The sequence below is a fragment of the Prunus dulcis genome, chromosome 3 (genome assembly GCF_902201215.1).
Source record: "Prunus dulcis chromosome 3, ALMONDv2, whole genome shotgun sequence".
Taxonomy (NCBI): domain Eukaryota; kingdom Viridiplantae; phylum Streptophyta; class Magnoliopsida; order Rosales; family Rosaceae; genus Prunus; species Prunus dulcis.
In genome coordinates, this window is record NC_047652.1 from 8,821,209 (window position 1) to 8,838,511 (window position 17,303).

Sequence of the window (17,303 nt, forward strand, 5' to 3'; positions counted from 1 at the left end):
CGGATCCATGCTTGGATTACAGTGGGCTCTAGCCTAGTGTTGACTTTGGAGAGAGACAAATTAGGCTTAGTTGTGTAAGTTCAATCCAGGAAAATTAAATAATAGCCCACTACTTTTTTTAGAATAGTAAATTACTCAAATGGTCCTCAAACTTATACATGATTTACATTTTGGTCCCTCAACTAAATTATTCATTCAAATGGTCCATCAACTCTATATTATTCGCTCCAATGGTCGTACCGTCTAATTTTCTGTTAGATTTAACCTAATTTTAGGGTAAATAATGACCAATTTGCCCTTATATTTAACAGAAATATTGACAGAATGTAACGGTAGGACCAATGGAGCGAATAATATAAAGTTGATGGACCATTTGAACGAATAATTTAATTGAGGGACTAAAATGTAAATCGAGTATAAGTTTGAGGACCATTTGAGTAATTTACCCTTTCTAAAAAGCAGCCCATATCTATAGCCAAATACTTCAATACTTCAATTACTTTTTTTTTTTTTTTCTCTCTCTTCTTTGGTTTATTCAGCTTTTGATTTGGCTCAAATAATATTTATATGTCTCTCTGATTTTGTTTTTTCAAATTTACTGATGTTGCTTCTTTTGGAAATATTAAAATATAGACTCTCCCTAACTAAACCACTTTGCTGATCCAAGGTCCTCGAGCTTCAAATTGTTCTTCATCTGAGCCTCAGGATTTTGATTTTTCTAGGTTTTCTTTATTGTCAAAACAACTTATGAATCTTGTACAAGTAATTGCGAAACTCCTCTTAAATTCTTAAGTGCCTCCTCTACCCTTTCTTGCTATTCCTCACTCTACTGTTATTGTCAAAACAACTTATGCATCTTGTACAAGTAATTACAAAAGTCCTCTTAAATTATTAAGTGCCTCCTCTACCCTTTCTTGCTATTCCTCGCTCCACGTATGTATATATATGAGCTCGAATTAGTAAATTTGCATATTATACACTTATGTATCTATATATATACAAGTCTAACTTAGTATATTTATGTATTATACACATATGTACATATTTTAAAATAATATTTTTATTTCCCACACACTTCTTAATTGTACGAAAAAATATGCGGTGTTTGAATGCAAACGTATTATTCGCTTGTCATACAAGCACATACATATTTTTCATGAATAATAAACTTTTTTCAAATATTTCACAATAATACACATATTATTCGCATATTTAATCCGTATATTTCACATTTTGAAAAAAAGTCTACAAACAATAAAAATTGTATAGATAATTTTAAATTTTTATATAATGGCCGAATATTTCATCGTTTGTTTTAAATAAATTTTTTGAATAATACACATATTTATTTTATATTGTATTATACTAATATAGTATTTTACTAAGTATGATAGGAGTACTCAAGCTCTATGTTAAACCATGAACTTATATTCAGAGAAAAACTATTATTGAACCTCAAAATACATACACAAAAAAGAAAAAACCAAGCAAGACTACTGGAGCATCTTCCAGAAATATTGGAAGGACAAATACTTGTTTCTCCTTGAAAAAGAAAGTAGATTAACTACAATTCCAAAATAAAGAAAATATACTTTTTAGGGAAATTCATTATTATACCCAATAGAGGAGCCTAAATTATAAAAATACCCTACATAAAATGAACTTTAGAAACACACTCAAAGACCATTTACAACATAACAAAGAGACTTCGAATTTCCTATAAATTACAAAACTATCATCGATTTCTTAAAACAAGTCCAATCTCAAAACCTCATTAAAAGAAAACCAAAAAACACTTAATAGGACATCAAAGTAATTTAATAATCAAAATTAAATTCAATTTTATATATGGTTTTTTTAATTTATAATTTTTGGACTCCTATATTTAATATAATAATGAATCTCCCATAACTAAATATCTCTAATTTTTATACCATAAGTTGCGATGATTTCTGGATAACATGTTGAATGTTCTATACAAAGAACACATTCAACCTAAGTTTTATGTATCCAAGAAATACAATCCGAACAAGCTAAACTTTGGGGTTTTGCCTAATACAATTTGTCTAATCTTTTTACCGTGGCAACTCATAGAAACAATGATATACCTTCTTTTTTTCCCACTCTTGAAACCTCTTTCATACTATATCCTCCTAAACTAAATCTTTTTTTTACCAGCACTTCCACGAGATCACGGTTTGAAGCTCTTGAAAAATGTCTATTTTCTACTGTGGCTAATTCAATATAGAGATGTAAACCCTTGGGGTTAGCTCAACCAGTGAGGAAGTAAGGAAATGAGTTAGGATATCATAATAGGTTTAAGCTTCGATTCCTTCTAATATTCCAATGAAATCAAGAAAAGAAATCAATATGGAGATGTGACCTATACTCCTCTTGTTTTTTTGTTCAGATTTTTAAGTACACTAGAAAACAAGGCATTTAAGATTTTTTTTTTATAATTTATATGAATTAATGAGACTATGGTTATGAGATAATTAATAATTTAGGGTGTGTATGGTAACGCTTCTAGTAATTTGGGCTGGTTTCGAAAAATGGATAGAGGGAAATAGGAGAGAGCAAGAAAAGAGAGAAAGAGAGGTCAAGGTGGCTTTGCCAAATCTTACGAGATATGTGATTATATCTCTTTCAAGAAAGAGAGGTTGAGGTTGAGGCGGTGATGGTTGTGTAGATTGAAGACGCTATGAGGATTAAGGGTAGATCTGTCAAATCCAATGATAAAGAGAGATCAAAGTTGAGAATGGTTGTCCGAATCGAAGGCACTATCTAGATCAAGGTCTGTGTCGATCTTCCGAATTCAACAAGAAAGAGTAGTCGAGGTGGTGGCATTGCTGTGCATGGAGAAATTGGGTGGAGATTGGTAAGATGTGGAAAGAAAATAGGAGAAGATTTTAGCGTTTTAGGTGAGGTTTGATATGATGCGAAGAGTGGTACAGTAAATGTTGTGTCCAATCAATGTGGTATGCCACGTGTAATGATTTATGAAAATTAAAAATTAAAAACTTTAGAATACTAGTTTGATTTGGGTAAACCACCAGTTTTGATTTTAGAAACCAAGAACCAGACCACTGCAGCCGGTCTAATTAGACTTCCAAACCAATTTTTTGTAAAATCAAATCAAAAACCACACGAAATCAAACCGGTCAGTCCAATTCGGCCGGTTTTCTTGTTTTGGCGATCTAAATCCCCGGCCCTGGGAATTGCAATCGAATATATATCCGGAGTTTCGGGTAGGAATGCCCCACTATATGTATATAAAATTTTAATTTAATTAAAAAGAAAGGAGCAACTTGTAGATAATGTATTACACGTTGCCAATATATATTCATTATGAGCCGGAAACGAGGGGCAACAAGGTTGCCAATATACGTACGTCAACCCCGTCCTTCTTATCTACAATTGGCAAAACATCTACAATTAGCATAACATATCTTGAACCTTCTAGCTCACATCTTCTCAAAATGGCTGCAGAAGAAGAAGAAGAAGAAGAAGAAGTGCTTCTCAGCCTCTTTGATTCATACTGGTTTGAACATGGAATTTTGAGCAAGAAATCCCCTTCAAAACCCCAAGAAGCAACAAACCCAAGTCTCCAAGTGGACCAATCAGCCCAAGAAGCAACCCAACAACAAGTACCAAATTTCCCCAGACTTTCATGCTTGCCAAGGTCTCTAAGTGATGACCAATCTTCAAACACCAAAGGGAGCCTCATCTCTTCTGATTCTCTCTCCCCACACTCAATCCTCATGAGCACCACACCAAAATTCCACACAGTTTTCTCTGGTAAACAAGTCATAGAGTTCTCCAAAGAAAGTGTGAAACAAGAACAAGTGCCAGCAGCTCAGACAAAAAGGGTCCATGGTCATGGTAAAAGAAACAGAAGTAGAAGAAGAGTAGGGCCCAACAAGAGCTTGTCTGACCTGGAGTTTGATGAGCTCAAGGGTTTTATGGATTTGGGATTTGTGTTCACTGAGGAAGACAAGGATTCAAAATTGGTTTCCATAATTCCTGGTTTGCAAAGGCTTGGAAGTATTGGGGAACAAGATAGAGATGAAGAGGATCAGAGAAATAATAATAATAATAATAATATTGATCCAAGTACTCATCATGTGGTTTCAAGGCCCTATCTGTCTGAGGCTTGGAATGCTTTGGATCAAAGAAAGAAAGAGAACAAATTGGTGAATTGGAGAATACCAGCTAATTTAGGTAAAGACATGAAGCATAATCTCAGGTTTTGGGCTCATACTGTTGCATCAACTGTAAGATAACAACACTAGTCTTTTCTTTTGCCCTTTTCTACTTAGATTCCTTGGAATAAATCTTCTTCATTAGCTAGTTTGTATTTTGTTACTGTCACACCGAAAAATTACTCACTATCGGATATATTTTTGTGGTTAGCATTACAAATTTTGTTACATATGTAATTATAAGTGGGTAGGATGCCCCTTCTTTGTGCTAATTTTTTCTTTCTAAATTTATCTTTGTTCAAGTTTGTGGGTTTTTTTTGGAAATTTTGTTGTAAATGAAATAAAGGATAATGTATCGTAGCTGTGCTATATTTGGTTAGGATATTCTACCTACCACTAATTCATTTGGATTAATGCTCATGGACTGATAAAAAAAAAAAGTTTTCCCTTAGCTGTTTTTCTTGCATAATCAGAAAATGACAGCACCTTATTAGCTGTTTTCCCTTATAGCTTTCTCTCACAGCAATTTTTAATAATAAGTGATTTCCTCATAGTTTACCAAACGGGCTGGGCTTCCCAAAATTTTTTAAAAATCACTTATCACCCTAAATAAGTAATTGCTGTGCTGTGAAAATAATCACTGTCAGATTTGCTGTGTGAGAAATCAGCTGTGAGATAAAGCAGTTTGGCGTTTGGTAAAATTTTTGTTAAAAATGTTGTTGGTATTGATTTTATGCATAATCAGAAAATGATTGCCACATAATCATTAAATCCAGCGCCTCTTCGAAATTGATTCCTGAATAATCAGAAAATGAAAGCACCTCATTAGCTGCTTTCCTTTATAGCTTTCTCTCACAGCAATTTTTAACAATAAGTGATTTTCTCACAGTTTACCAAACGGGTTGGACTTCTCAAAATTTTAAAAAAATCACTTATTACCCCAAATAAGCAATGCCAAACGGGCACTAAGAACCAATTATAAAAGAACAAATGACTAATTAAGGGGTTTTTTTTCATTTCTAAATAAGCTCTTAAAAGAATTTTTTTTTTAGTATAAAATATCATATTAAAATAGATCTATTTATAAATATATAAAAAAGTATCAATAAATGTCCCCTTTTCTTAATTCAAATTTGGTCCACTAGCTTACATGATGTGGGAGATTATGAGATCATTCAAACTTTTTGGGTTTTTTAAACTTAAAAAGAAAAGTATATCTTGTCGCGTGGTACTCGCTATTTCTCCTTTTTGAATTCTAAAGCACGTTTTGACGACATATAACTGCAGTTTATATAGATCTATGCACCTGTAAAATTTAAAAGAAAAACACAAGTTAGCCAACTGGAAGTTTTTTCTTCCATCAAGTCACATGTGATTTGTGCACGTGTAGATTTATTTTTTGGGCTAGTTGTGTTGTGTGGCTATCATATGTTAAAGAAAATGAAAGAAAGAAGCAAAGTAGGGGTGGGAATAAGTTGGGTTGGGTCGGTTTTGATTTCAACTCGTCACTCAAGTCGTAAGTATATAATTTTTTAAATTCAAGATTCGCTTATTATTAAGCTAATTTAACTCAATTCAATCTTTTTATTATTGGATTGAGCGGTTCAGTTAAATTAATTTAAAATTATGCACACTTTTGAATTTTAGTCCCAACCCGTATATAACGGGGTTTGCATAAACTCTTATTTTATGATATGGTGGACCACAACATCACTTATTAAACTATTTAATGTGTACATCTTTTATTAAAGATCTAATGTAAAACAGACAAATATCTAATTATTATTCTACGTCTGTCTAATTTAATACAAAATATATATTGTCCTTCTAGTCAACTTCCAGCCTTGACAGATTAAATTTCTCACCAAACAGATGCATGTGATATATATATATCGATAATTTAAAGGAAAACAATAATATACAGTACTTGTCCTAGAGCCTACTACAGAGAAGTATGTAGTTATAGGTACTTTTGATTAATTCTTAATTATGGAATCTGGAAGAATCAATTTCAGAATTGTTAATCTCTGATAAACTTCTCTCATAGATACCCTCACTTTGATGGAAAGTCGAAACCTCGTCGATGGTACGTAATAGTATGCGATATACCGATATGATATTACGAGTTCACTTAAATCATGATATGTGTATATTTATTAATATCTAAGCTCTTATATAAACTCAGTGCACGAGTTATAATTTGTGACTTATATAACACTATGTTGGCATTCAAGAAGTATTACCATTGTGCACAATAGTTTTTCCTTCTAATATCTACACAATATATGTTGATCTTGATTCTTGTAGTAACTTTCAAACTCAAGTGTTTAAATATCTACTTTAATTAGCTACGTAAAACAACAGAAAACATAAGGAAAAGAAGGTTTGGTGTAAGAGTTTAATTTTGTGGTAGCCACGAGTCTAGTTTAGTGAAAAAGTACTTTGACTTGCAGACTAATGGTCTCAGGTTCGAGCTCATATGACACATTGGTAGTGTATGTGAGAAACCCCACCCCCGCCCGTCCTCCCTCCCTTTTATATTTTAGAATATTGCTTGTATGAGTTTAGAATATCCCTTTTAAGTTTTAACAGCTAAAATTGGGCAATATATCCAACTGTCTAACCGTTGACTACTAAACTATTTATAATGTGTTGACCCTCGGAATAACCTACCATTATTGCACATCCATGGAATTATAAGATATCGCGCACCCACATGGCATAACCATTTTGAAGTGTGACACAACTGTAATGATTGCTAATCTACTCACAATTAAATTACATACAATTGCTTTGTGAATTAAGATGGAAAATCACAATTTTAAGAAGTTATTTTTTCTTGGTAAGTAGATAGATGTCAAATTATGATTGATTTACTTATCTCAACTTGTAAGGGGTAGTATTGAAATATTGCCACAAGTAAAACTAATCCATTCATGTTATAACATATAAATAAACTCGTTACCGACCCATATTATAACACTTAAATTAATTATATCACGTGATCGTGTTGTAAGCATTGTTCCGGTGAAAACATAACCCCCATGTGACCTCTATTAAAATTAAAGCCTTCTACCTTTCTTGTTTCTCTTTATATCTCTTATGGCATATTGATTAATATGATATAACTAATAAGTTTCGACTTTGGGTTGTAGTATAGTACTTAGGAAAAAGAAAGAAAACCTGTGAACTCAACCTCAAGTATGGAGCTTGATGCAACAAAACCACTCTTTGCATGCTTCTCTCTCTCTCTCTCTCTCTCTCTCTCTCTCTCTCTCTCTCTCTTCTTTTTCTTTTTTAACTTATAGATCAATTTATTGTAAATGATAGCATCTATACTGATTATACAGATCTAAGGTCACTTCGAATTTTACATGATTGTATATTGACGTATAGGCTATAAAATAATTACATTTTATGGTAAAAATATTAATGGTGTTAAAAGATTAGGTCACTTATCCATGTTGGAGATTGCCTCCGGAAGTTTATAGCTAGGAGGCTTGTCAGCACCCCTCCTTGAGTACTCTCTCCATCTACGAGCCGCTGCTGCAGTTCTCTTCGCTCTTTCTTTCACTTCCTCCTCTGCAAATAAACACATTTTAAAAACTTTGATTTTTATAAAAACATCTGAAACCATGAGAAATATGTCACAAGTTGAAGCATCGAACATGTTTTGCACTAATGTTATTGAAGCAGCAGACATGTTGTGCAGGGGCTTTAACTATAAAGTGCTCCTGATCATTGTAACCATGCATCTACTATAGATATTTTGATGAGATAGTTCAAAGTGAGTTCAAATTATCATAATTTTATGCTGAAAGCCTCATATGAGCTGAGGCGGGAGGGGAGGAACCACTAGTGAAGAAGATTCAGAGGATGCCAATTGAGTAAGCACGTAAGAAAATAAGGGGGATAAGAACATGTGCTAGTGGAAGATAGCATGTCGTGATGGAGAGAATCGGGAGGATGAACATTGAAAGCCTTTCTAAGTTTGAGGCATTGCCCCTTTAAAAAGAAACATCTACTTGGACGAGGTGACACTGATGTAGCCAGGCAGGAATATGAGCGTAGCAGCAAAAACAAAAAAAACAAAAAAAAAAAGAGTAATCTTGAGTAATCTTTTTGTTATCAGCTGGCAATCCAAAAGGGCTGATTCTAGTTCATTGGACCAAGGACAGGAAAAGACACAACCCTAGACAATTAAAAATTCAAGAAATGTAGCAATCAATGAAAGAAATCAAGGCTGGTTCAGATCTAAATCAAGCCCTGAGAAGCCTTGGAAGTAGTTTTCTTTTCCCCTTTTTTCTGGAAAGGTTTTCGACTAGCATTCACTGCAGAGGCTAACAAGGAAAGAGAGGAAGGTTCTGAAAGAAACGCAAATCCCCTCAAGAAGGAATATAATGGTGAGAAATGAATGAATTAAGGGTAAAATGGTCGGTAATGAATTAAGGATGGATGAGAGTCATGAGACTCACACCAGGTACGTTCTATTATGTTTCAGAAAAAAAAATTGGGGCGTCGGGAGGGAGGTTTCTTATACCTGAATTTCGGAACCCCTTGGTGTTGCTCCAAATGTTGTCCCAGTATGATTCCGTTTTCTCTGAATCCTTCTGATTCATCATCCTCATTTTAGCTTGTTCCTGCAATAAAACCAGGGGTTTGTGAACTGTTAGAATATCAGAATGTCAAGGGATGCATCCTTGGTTCTACAACTGACACACCCAGCACCACAGATTTTACTTTACAGTCCTCTTCCCTTTTTCCCTACATCTCCCTTCCCACTCAAATTTGACATTTTTTTAAAAACATTCCTATGTATGGTCAAAAGCATTCATCAATCCTGGCATGTTATTGAGATGTAAAGCCTTGTTTCTTTTACTTCTCATATTAGTATTTTGGGAGCAATATTACTTAGTTGTTGCTTAGGTCACCAAATTTGTTTAGTTCATGTAAACGTTTCAATTCTATATATGCAATCTTAATATATAAAAAATGATAAATTTGGTATTGAAAAAATTTTAGAACTCAAAAGGCTGTAATAAAGGTATCTTAGAGTAAATCATAGGTCTCAAAAGTATGTCATATTATTGAAGTTCTCTAGCTGAAGATCTTCAAATCATGGGTCACAAAAGTATGTGATATTATTGTTGTTTTCTATCATATTAAAACTGCCAAGATGACTTGAAGGAAATATCCCAGAAGCAATAAAATTTTCCGGTTGACATTTGAATTATCTATTTATTTTTTCTTTTGTTGTTGAAATTTGAATTTTTCTATTTCATGACTTCATGTGCCTTTACAATGTAGGTGATGCAAAGGACGATATCAGAAAAACAAGTAGTAGACAGAAAAATTATTCATGAAAGATTAGATTAGTTGAGGGAGAAGAAAAATATGAGTTCCTACCAAGACTTTTGATTGCCTCTTTTGCCACCGAGCACTTGCCTGCCACATTAATAAGCATAAATGAATAAACTACTAAAGCTAGTTATGGCAACAATGAAGCTAGGCTATAAATAACTTTCATCCTAAGATCACCTAAGCAGATGAGTTTGAGAACCAAGTGTAACAAATATTTCTACATTCTTCTTGCAATTTGACTCTTGATTACATCTGAAAGTGTTTCAAGAGCTTCAAAGGAATACACTTCTCCACTTGTCAGTTTTTTTTATATTTATATCACACAAAGTGTAGTTCAATCAACGCACATAAGCTAAGTGAACTGAAGCAAGTCATTTGAAAATGGCTTCAAGTCATTAAGTGGATATTGCTAATATTGAGATAATAGACAGTTTGTATTACAAAGAAAAAGTAGCATACCATTCTGAAAACATCCGCTGATGAGCCCATACCTGCAAGCATCAGTGCGACCTGACCAATTTACAAAACACTTTTAGCCACTGAAGTTCCAAATGAAACAAAAGGTAGAGAATGCAGTTCTATTGGTTAAAGAAGTTTTAGATAGCTAGACAGACTTCAAATTGATTAGTACGCCCAAGGAGCTACTAAAACTGTTCAGAATTATGGATTTCAAAATGGTGACATAATATAAGAATATTAAAATAAAACTACGATGAAAGTGAATAAACTGATTATTTTCCTTACATTTACTCTTTCTACTCTGCGCATTTCATCTTCCAGCAATGATAATTGTGCAGCAGAAGTCCAATGAATGCAATCAACAGGACTGAAACAAAGAAGATTTTGTCAACTAACAGTTAAACTTAAAAGTTGTTAATCTAGTAATATCCAGGCATCTCACAGTCCAATTCATAACTACCCAACTAGATGAAACTTCTAAACTTCAACTTTACAAGAGAAGTACAAGCATACATAAAAGGCAAGGAGTTGTTGCCGCAGAAAGATTTGAAGTATTATAGAATAATGATTTGATTGATTGTCAGAAAATAGAGACACTCTAATTGGCTTATGAAGACTTGCGAGAACACTTTTCAGCATTGGAACTGAACATAACAAAAGGTGCAACATCAGTTGGTTGTTCACAAGAGTTACAGAAAAGTTAACTCTCTTAAGTGAATTGAAGCTAATTATCACTCATCTTGGAAGTTCATCTTGTTTCTACCTTTTAACAAGTGAACCATTAACATATAAAGATGCCTGATCTGTAATATTGCAGTGTGGTTTAAGGTTTATTCTTTTTATACCACATCACATATCTCTTTAAATTATTAACAGCACATTAAAGTTGAAGACACAATACAATAGACAAGAATGGAAGTAGAACTTGATGGTTTTTATCACAAATGTTCATCATATTAGCAGGACCTACGAAGGAGGACTTACCAACTATCAATTGCTTGTTGAACTAGGTCTGGGTTCCCACACTGACTGTATACTCTGGCTCTTCCAAAGTCTTCTTCGATTCCAAAGACATCTGGGGCCACATTGGCACAATTTTTGCAGCCTGCAAAGAAACATACGTTATAAAGTTCTTACCAATATCAGTACTCAAAGATTGCAAGGAGTCGTACATCTAGCCCCATTTCACAGTGGGGAATAATGTTCAAGCATTCATTTACCAGATATAATTAATGTTCAAGAAAGGAAAGATCCAATTATCTCTATGCATGGGAATGGGATGATATCTCAGCATCTGAACTTACCTATGCAGCTGAACTCATCAACAAATGCATGATCTCTTGTTATTGAGTCATCCAGGAAAGGATTGACTGCCGTCAATGCATAACCATGAATTTCGTCGTAAACCCTTCGTTGCACGGGGTCAGTGAGCACCTGCACTGCAATGCTTTATTTCCGGTGAAAGCACATAAAATATCCAAACCAAAAAAACATAATTGATCAGAGTTCAAAGCATTCGAATTCAAACGGAAACCCACCTCGTAGACCTCATTAATGAACATGCAGAAATTTGTGGTCTCTGGATCATCACCACTCAAATCCGGATGGCAAGCTTTCATACAATTATAATAGGCCTTTTTTATTTGTGCAGGTGTGGCATCTGGAAGCTAGTAACACATACCAATCAATGATCAGACATGATAAATACAAAATCAAAGCATTGCACAAAACCCAAACTTTTAAAAATTCAACACAATCATTATAATCATAAAAGAAAGAAAATTTTCCCAGACAAATCAAACTAATGTGAAGTGTAAAATATCATAAACTTCATAATCAAATTAAACAGACATATAATATAAGCCTGGCTAAGTATAATATTTTGCATGTTTAAACAAAACCCAGATAAATTAAGAAAAATACCAATCCCAAGACCGAGTAATAGTCATCAGCCACTGCGTCAGTTGAAGGTGAGCCCCCGGTTGCCACTCTGACCCTGCCAAAGCCTCTTCGCCTCCTCCCGCCATGACCCATCAAAGATTGACTGCTGCTGGTCTTAACTAACATGCGCCATGGGCTTCTTGAGCACCCATTTGGTAATGGGTTTTGGAATTTGAGAGCTTCAGAGAACCCAGGGGACAGTAATTGAATTTGAGCCATTGAACATGCAATGCAACTCAGCTTTGCTTTGGGCTAATATGAAACAGAGGAAAATGAGGTCAGAGTTTTAAAAAAAAAAAATTTATTTAAAAAAAAAGTTGGATTTTTTTAATGGAATCTTTGAAAATCCTAAGGTGGAAGGGAGTGATGCTGACATGGCAGTTTCATAGCCAATTGTTTTCCCCAGAATCTGGAAGGACCCGAGATGAGTCCATTTTGAGGAAGTGGCGAAGTACGTTAAGCAAACATGGGGCACGTGTCACCTCGTGAATAATTGTTGCTTGACTCGTCACCCAACTAGTTAGTTGAACAACCAATGAGAAAAGAGAGTCCATCTGTGGTGCATCGGCTGTACTAGTACAGCCGATCACGTGAGGGGTTTTAAAAAACAAAGGAAACCTGCTGACTTGGTCAACAGGTAAATGTTTGGACGCGCTGCTCCTAATACAATTTCGCATGCACTCAGTCTTCTTCCTCAAAGTGGAGGGACTTCAACTTGAAACTGATAATCTTCATTACATCAAAGTCATCTTCTTCAACTCCTCTTCTGTAGAAAGTTTCTTCCTTGTCTCTGCAACCTCTCTCTCTTCTTTGTCATCATTGTAGAAAACCCCATATTCTAGGGTTTGGATTTTGGGGAAATTTTTTGGGTTAGCATTTTGGGTTGATAATAGGAATTGGAATTCAGTTTTTCCAGTCGCTGGTAGGTTGTTGGCACTCCTCTCATCTGCAATCGAGCCCTTGTGAAAGCATTTGGTATTAGTTCCTTGTGAAGGTAAGTTAACACTATGTTTTATGTTATTGTTAATTGAATTTCTGTGGTGATGAATTGGGGCAAGAGGGGAAGTAGGTTTCTCACATTCATGAGATGAAGTGGGTTTCTCAGTCTGAAAGTGTCGTGAGGTGAAGTGGGTATCTCACATTCATGGTTGTTATGTTCATGCAATTGCATATCTCTATATGCAATTACTAATCGCCTGTATGCAAATCCAAGTAACTGAATGCAATTACAGTATATAGTTTTGTTTTGAAATTATGCACGTGAGGTGATTTCGTGGTAGGTAGGTAGGTTTGACTGTGTTTTTGAATTTTTTGTATGGGGAGTAAAGTGTTCCGAAAGTGTAATGTTAGGATTGGTTAAGATTTGGATTGGGATTTGAAATGAGTCAGAATGTCCGCCCAATATAGAAATGCATTGGTGGGTTGTGTGCATTATCTGTGCAATGTTATAATCGAGGGCTGATGCACTTGCAAGTAGTGTCGTGCAATTGCATATCATATGCAATTACTAAGCAACTGTGTGCAAATCCTGGTCCCCATATTTTTTTAATTAAGCAATGTGATGTTGTAGTGTTTACTGGGTTTACGGGGTTTACGGGGTTTAGGGTGTATTAGGCTTTGGATTAGTATTCAAATTCTCGGCGCTAGAGAGAATTGCATGATAGTGTTTTGTACTTGATTTGTGCAAGTTATGGAAGCTCAAAAAAGGGGATCAGCGAAAGGAAAGCGCAAGGCCGAGACAACTGTGCAACAAACAAGAGTTGGCCGAGATGCATTTTTTAATTTCATGTAAGTTACACGTACATCTACAAATTGGAAATGTGGTTGCTTAATATTATAATGGTTTTTTTTATAAAAAATAAATGATTTACAGGAAAAAAGAACGACATGAAATGGGGAAAGTGGCCAATGCAAAGTTGGACCATAAGGTGAGAGATGACAATGATTTGGTCAGTTTATTAATTATTTTATTAAGAAGGGTATATTAATGAGAATTTTTTATTTCAGGTACAAGAAGAGATTAGTAATAAGTGGAGGAAATTGAACACTACAGAGAAGGCAACATATGGTTCTGCCTTAGAAGGTTCAAGCGGGCAAGTAAACGACTCAGTGAATGAGATGAGTTGTATAACTAGATGCAGCCCGGACCGATTCCATCGTACGGTGGAAAAATTGTCAAATGAGAAGCGGTTAGCAATTAAGGCTATTGGGTTCGGTAATGTGTCATCTTTGTCGTGCACTCGTTTACACCGCCAATTATGCCATTTTTTGATTCAAAAGTTCAATCCTGATACGTCTTCTATAGAACTGCACGGCAATGTGATTAGAATAAGTGCCGATGAGTTTGGGCGTGTTATGGGTCTTAAGAACACCGGCGAGGATGTTCAACTCGACAGGCCGGTAGAAGATGAAAAGGTGAAACAATTAGTCAAGAGTTTCGGTGGAAATGGCAAAAGAGTATTAGTAAAGGGTTTAGCTGAACAATTGGAAAAGTGCAAAAATGCGAATGAGGACTTTCAAGTTCGATTTGTGATGTTTGCACTTGGCACTATACTTTGCCCCACATCTTCACTATCAGTGACCGGGAAATATTTAACTTTCTTGACGATCCCAGGGAAGATAGAGACCAAGAACTGGGCCGACCATGGATTCAACTTCTTATGTGAAGGTGTTAGGTCGTTCAAAGCGAAGAAAGTTGCATATGTAAATGGGTCATTGCTTTTTCTGCAACTATTGTATTTCGATTCAATTGTCCATGGTGGAGTATATGTTGTTAAGTCTTTGGATCCCATTGTGTCTTGGGACAATAACTCAGTGTGGAAAATGATTAGATGGGTTATCAAGCAAGGTGGGTTTGATAGTCCTACTGTGCGGGTTGTTTCACAGCACCGTCGAACAAATGAAGTGTCTGGAGTAAACGTTGAAAGAATAGTTCAAGAAGTTTCTATCAGTTTGGCTCCAGTAATACAGGCAGAGGTGAAGCGATCAATTGAAGGACTTGCTTTGGGCCAGATAATACAGGCAGAGGTCCAGTGCTCAGTGTTGGAACTCACTGACAAGGTAATGAGTGAAGTGAGGTCCTTTATGAAAGACGCAAGACATGAAGATGTGAATCAAACTAAGGAGGACGGGCCACCGAAAATACGAGATGAAGGTGGTGAGAATGCTGTGAAGAAGAAGGGTGAAGAATCTAGGAAATTAAAGGAGAAAGGTCCAGTTCATGTAAACAATCCTTGGATGCCATTACCGGATGGACAGACTTTCAGTGAACCTGAGGTATGATGAGCGATTAGGAGTTTCAAGATCGAGTTTGTTGTTATCTTTTACGTTTATTCAGTACGCATTTATTTACATAGTTGTAAAATACTGATTTTTATTTTTTTTTTCAAACTGTAATATTTGGATTCCCTTTTCCACAGTTGAAATTTGGCGTGGAAAAGAGGAAGTTCACAAAATTGGCCCGTGGTGATCAAAGTCGAATTCAAACACGTCGAACGGCTGAAAGGCGTCCAGGGCTTCATTGTAGAGAGCCATGGGTTGACCCGTCAAATGCAAAAGGAAAGGCTGTGCAAAAGACGTCGTCTAAGATTAAAATTGGGCCTTTCAAATTAAAACCCGAGGACTTACAAGACTCCGATTTTGAATTATTCAGTTACATTTTTAGGTCAAACAACTTTTCAAGGTAACTACTTACATACAAATGTTGAATTATGAAATTGACCAAATTCCTTATATGTTGTCGCGTACGTGAATTTAATTATAACAATTGCTTTCTTTTTTCGTTTTAGTGAGGAAGTTATAATTGAAATAGAAAACGAACATCATGTCACGAGAGATGAGTTCATGTGCCTGAGGCCCGAAATGTGGATTAATGATAGAGTACTGAACGCGCAAGTCTATTATCTACAAGAAAAGGGGTCAGGGAATTGGTACTTCCACACATATATGTCGGTAAGCATTCATATTTTTCAAACTATTATAGTTTGTGATTTAGTAAATGAATTTACGCTTACAGTATATGTGAATGTAGGAGCAAGTCAATAATACAAGTGATGGGAAACTTTTTGAATTGGGTGTCAAACTTAGAAGGGAAATCTCAAAACGGTTCACCGTAGGCCTTACAAAGTGCGAGAAGGTATCGATTTAAGTTATTTTTTACAATATCTTTAGTGCACTTTTGTATACGCATGTTTTTCTAAGGAAGTCATTGTGCTCCTAGATTTTCATTCCCGTTTTGGATCGAATTGGGAGTCATTGGTATTTGCTAGTGGTGCTTATGGGTGATAAAAAGGTTGAACTATGGGATAGTCTCCCCGGTGCTAAATACAACGCATCTCGTTATCAATTAGCGGAACGAATTGTAAGTTTAATTTACCTATTTTTGGTTTGTATTTTTATTCTCCTAACATCCCGACTATGAATTGATTTGAATTGATTGTGGTGTAGATGAAAGTGTTGGACTACATTTATAAAGATGAGATTGTCAAACATTTTGACAAAGGATGGCAGTTTGCAAAATTCAACATTGTGCGAACTGACAAGGCCCGCAGACAACTAAATGGATGCGATTGTGGTATCTTCGTCATGAATTGGCTAGAAGATATTGAATGCACATCACACGGTTCCAATAAAGTGAGTCGGCATAAATTCGTTTCATACTTTTGTCTTCCATGTCAGATATTTTTTTTAATCATTTCTTTGACGGGTTGTTTTTTATTTGCAGTTTCAACATGCAAGCGAGCGGGTTCGCGTTGCACTATCGTTGCTGAAGAACCCAAAAAACACGCGTCTAAAGGAAGTAAGGGAGTCCGCTCGAAGAGTTGTCGACGAGGAACTTGACATGTTGGCCCAACATGGTCCATCCATCCCTCATCATCCCATCGCAAGGAAGCCAATGACACGCTCCCAGGCAAAGTAGAAAGTTTGACAGTAGGTCGTAAGGGATTACACTTTATAAATTAGGCGTAATTGCATGTATATATCCCTATTTGCGCACAGTCGGGGTTCTTTTGTAATATAGCGAGTGCAATTGCATGCACGACTGTTGCACATCATGTAATTGAATTCCATTGTTTGCTTACAAATGTTTTTTTGGTTTTCTTCACAACATCCAAACATTTCACGACTGGAAAGCCCCAAACACTGAAATGTAATTACTTTTAGTGCAACTGCATGCACGTAGGGTTAATGGTTAAGGTAGTGCAATTGCATGTACTTATCCCGTTTTGCATACAGGAACTTTGCTTTTGCATTATATCATGTTCAATTGCATTACATGACGGCCAAATGCATATTATGTACTTCGTGTAAAACATTGCACACATGAGTTTTTTTGTTGCC

The 17,303-nt window shown here is 35.4% G+C and overlaps 2 protein-coding genes and 1 long non-coding RNA gene across 3 annotated transcripts; 2 read left to right on the plus strand and 1 right to left on the minus strand.

The window, feature by feature from the left end:
• Nucleotides 1-3,393: 3,393 nt before the first annotated feature.
• Nucleotides 3,394-4,422, plus strand: LOC117623096. Its single transcript, XM_034353950.1, has one exon. The coding sequence runs from the start codon at nucleotides 3,480-3,482 to the stop codon at nucleotides 4,281-4,283; it is 804 nt and encodes a 267-aa protein (XP_034209841.1). The 5' UTR covers nucleotides 3,394-3,479; the 3' UTR covers nucleotides 4,284-4,422.
• A 3,075-nt stretch (nucleotides 4,423-7,497) lies between these two features.
• LOC117622166 (chaperone protein dnaJ C76, chloroplastic) lies at nucleotides 7,498-12,238 on the minus strand. Its single transcript, XM_034352743.1, has 9 exons — nucleotides 11,946-12,238; nucleotides 11,561-11,689; nucleotides 11,327-11,456; nucleotides 11,007-11,127; nucleotides 10,308-10,389; nucleotides 10,023-10,073; nucleotides 9,609-9,647; nucleotides 8,743-8,842; nucleotides 7,498-7,784 (listed from the first exon to the last, which is right to left on the minus strand). The coding sequence occupies exons 1-9, from the start codon at nucleotides 12,180-12,182 to the stop codon at nucleotides 7,654-7,656; spliced, it is 1,020 nt and encodes a 339-aa protein (XP_034208634.1). The 5' UTR covers nucleotides 12,183-12,238; the 3' UTR covers nucleotides 7,498-7,653.
• Nucleotides 12,239-13,710: 1,472 nt separating this feature from the next.
• Nucleotides 13,711-14,012, plus strand: LOC117623611. Its single transcript, XR_004585158.1, has 3 exons — nucleotides 13,711-13,751; nucleotides 13,837-13,891; nucleotides 13,971-14,012. It is a non-coding gene; the product is annotated as an uncharacterized LOC117623611 (long non-coding RNA).
• The last annotated feature ends 3,291 nt before the right edge of the window (nucleotides 14,013-17,303 follow it).

Bases quoted from the DNA above. Each gene is read 5' to 3' on its own strand.
- LOC117623096 (XM_034353950.1), top strand. From the start codon at position 3,480: ATGGCTGCAGAAGAAGAAGAAGAAGAAGAAGAAGTGCTTCTCAGCCTC.
- LOC117622166 (XM_034352743.1), bottom strand. From the start codon at position 12,182: ATGGCTCAAATTCAATTACTGTCCCCTGGGTTCTCTGAAGCTCTCAAA. The intron at 11,457-11,560 runs GTGGGTTTCCGT...ATTGCAGTGCAG, and splicing joins TCATTAATGAGGTCTACGAG to GTGCTCACTGACCCCGTGCA. The intron at 11,128-11,326 runs GTAAGTTCAGAT...GTTTCTTTGCAG, and splicing joins TGATGAGTTCAGCTGCATAG to GCTGCAAAAATTGTGCCAAT.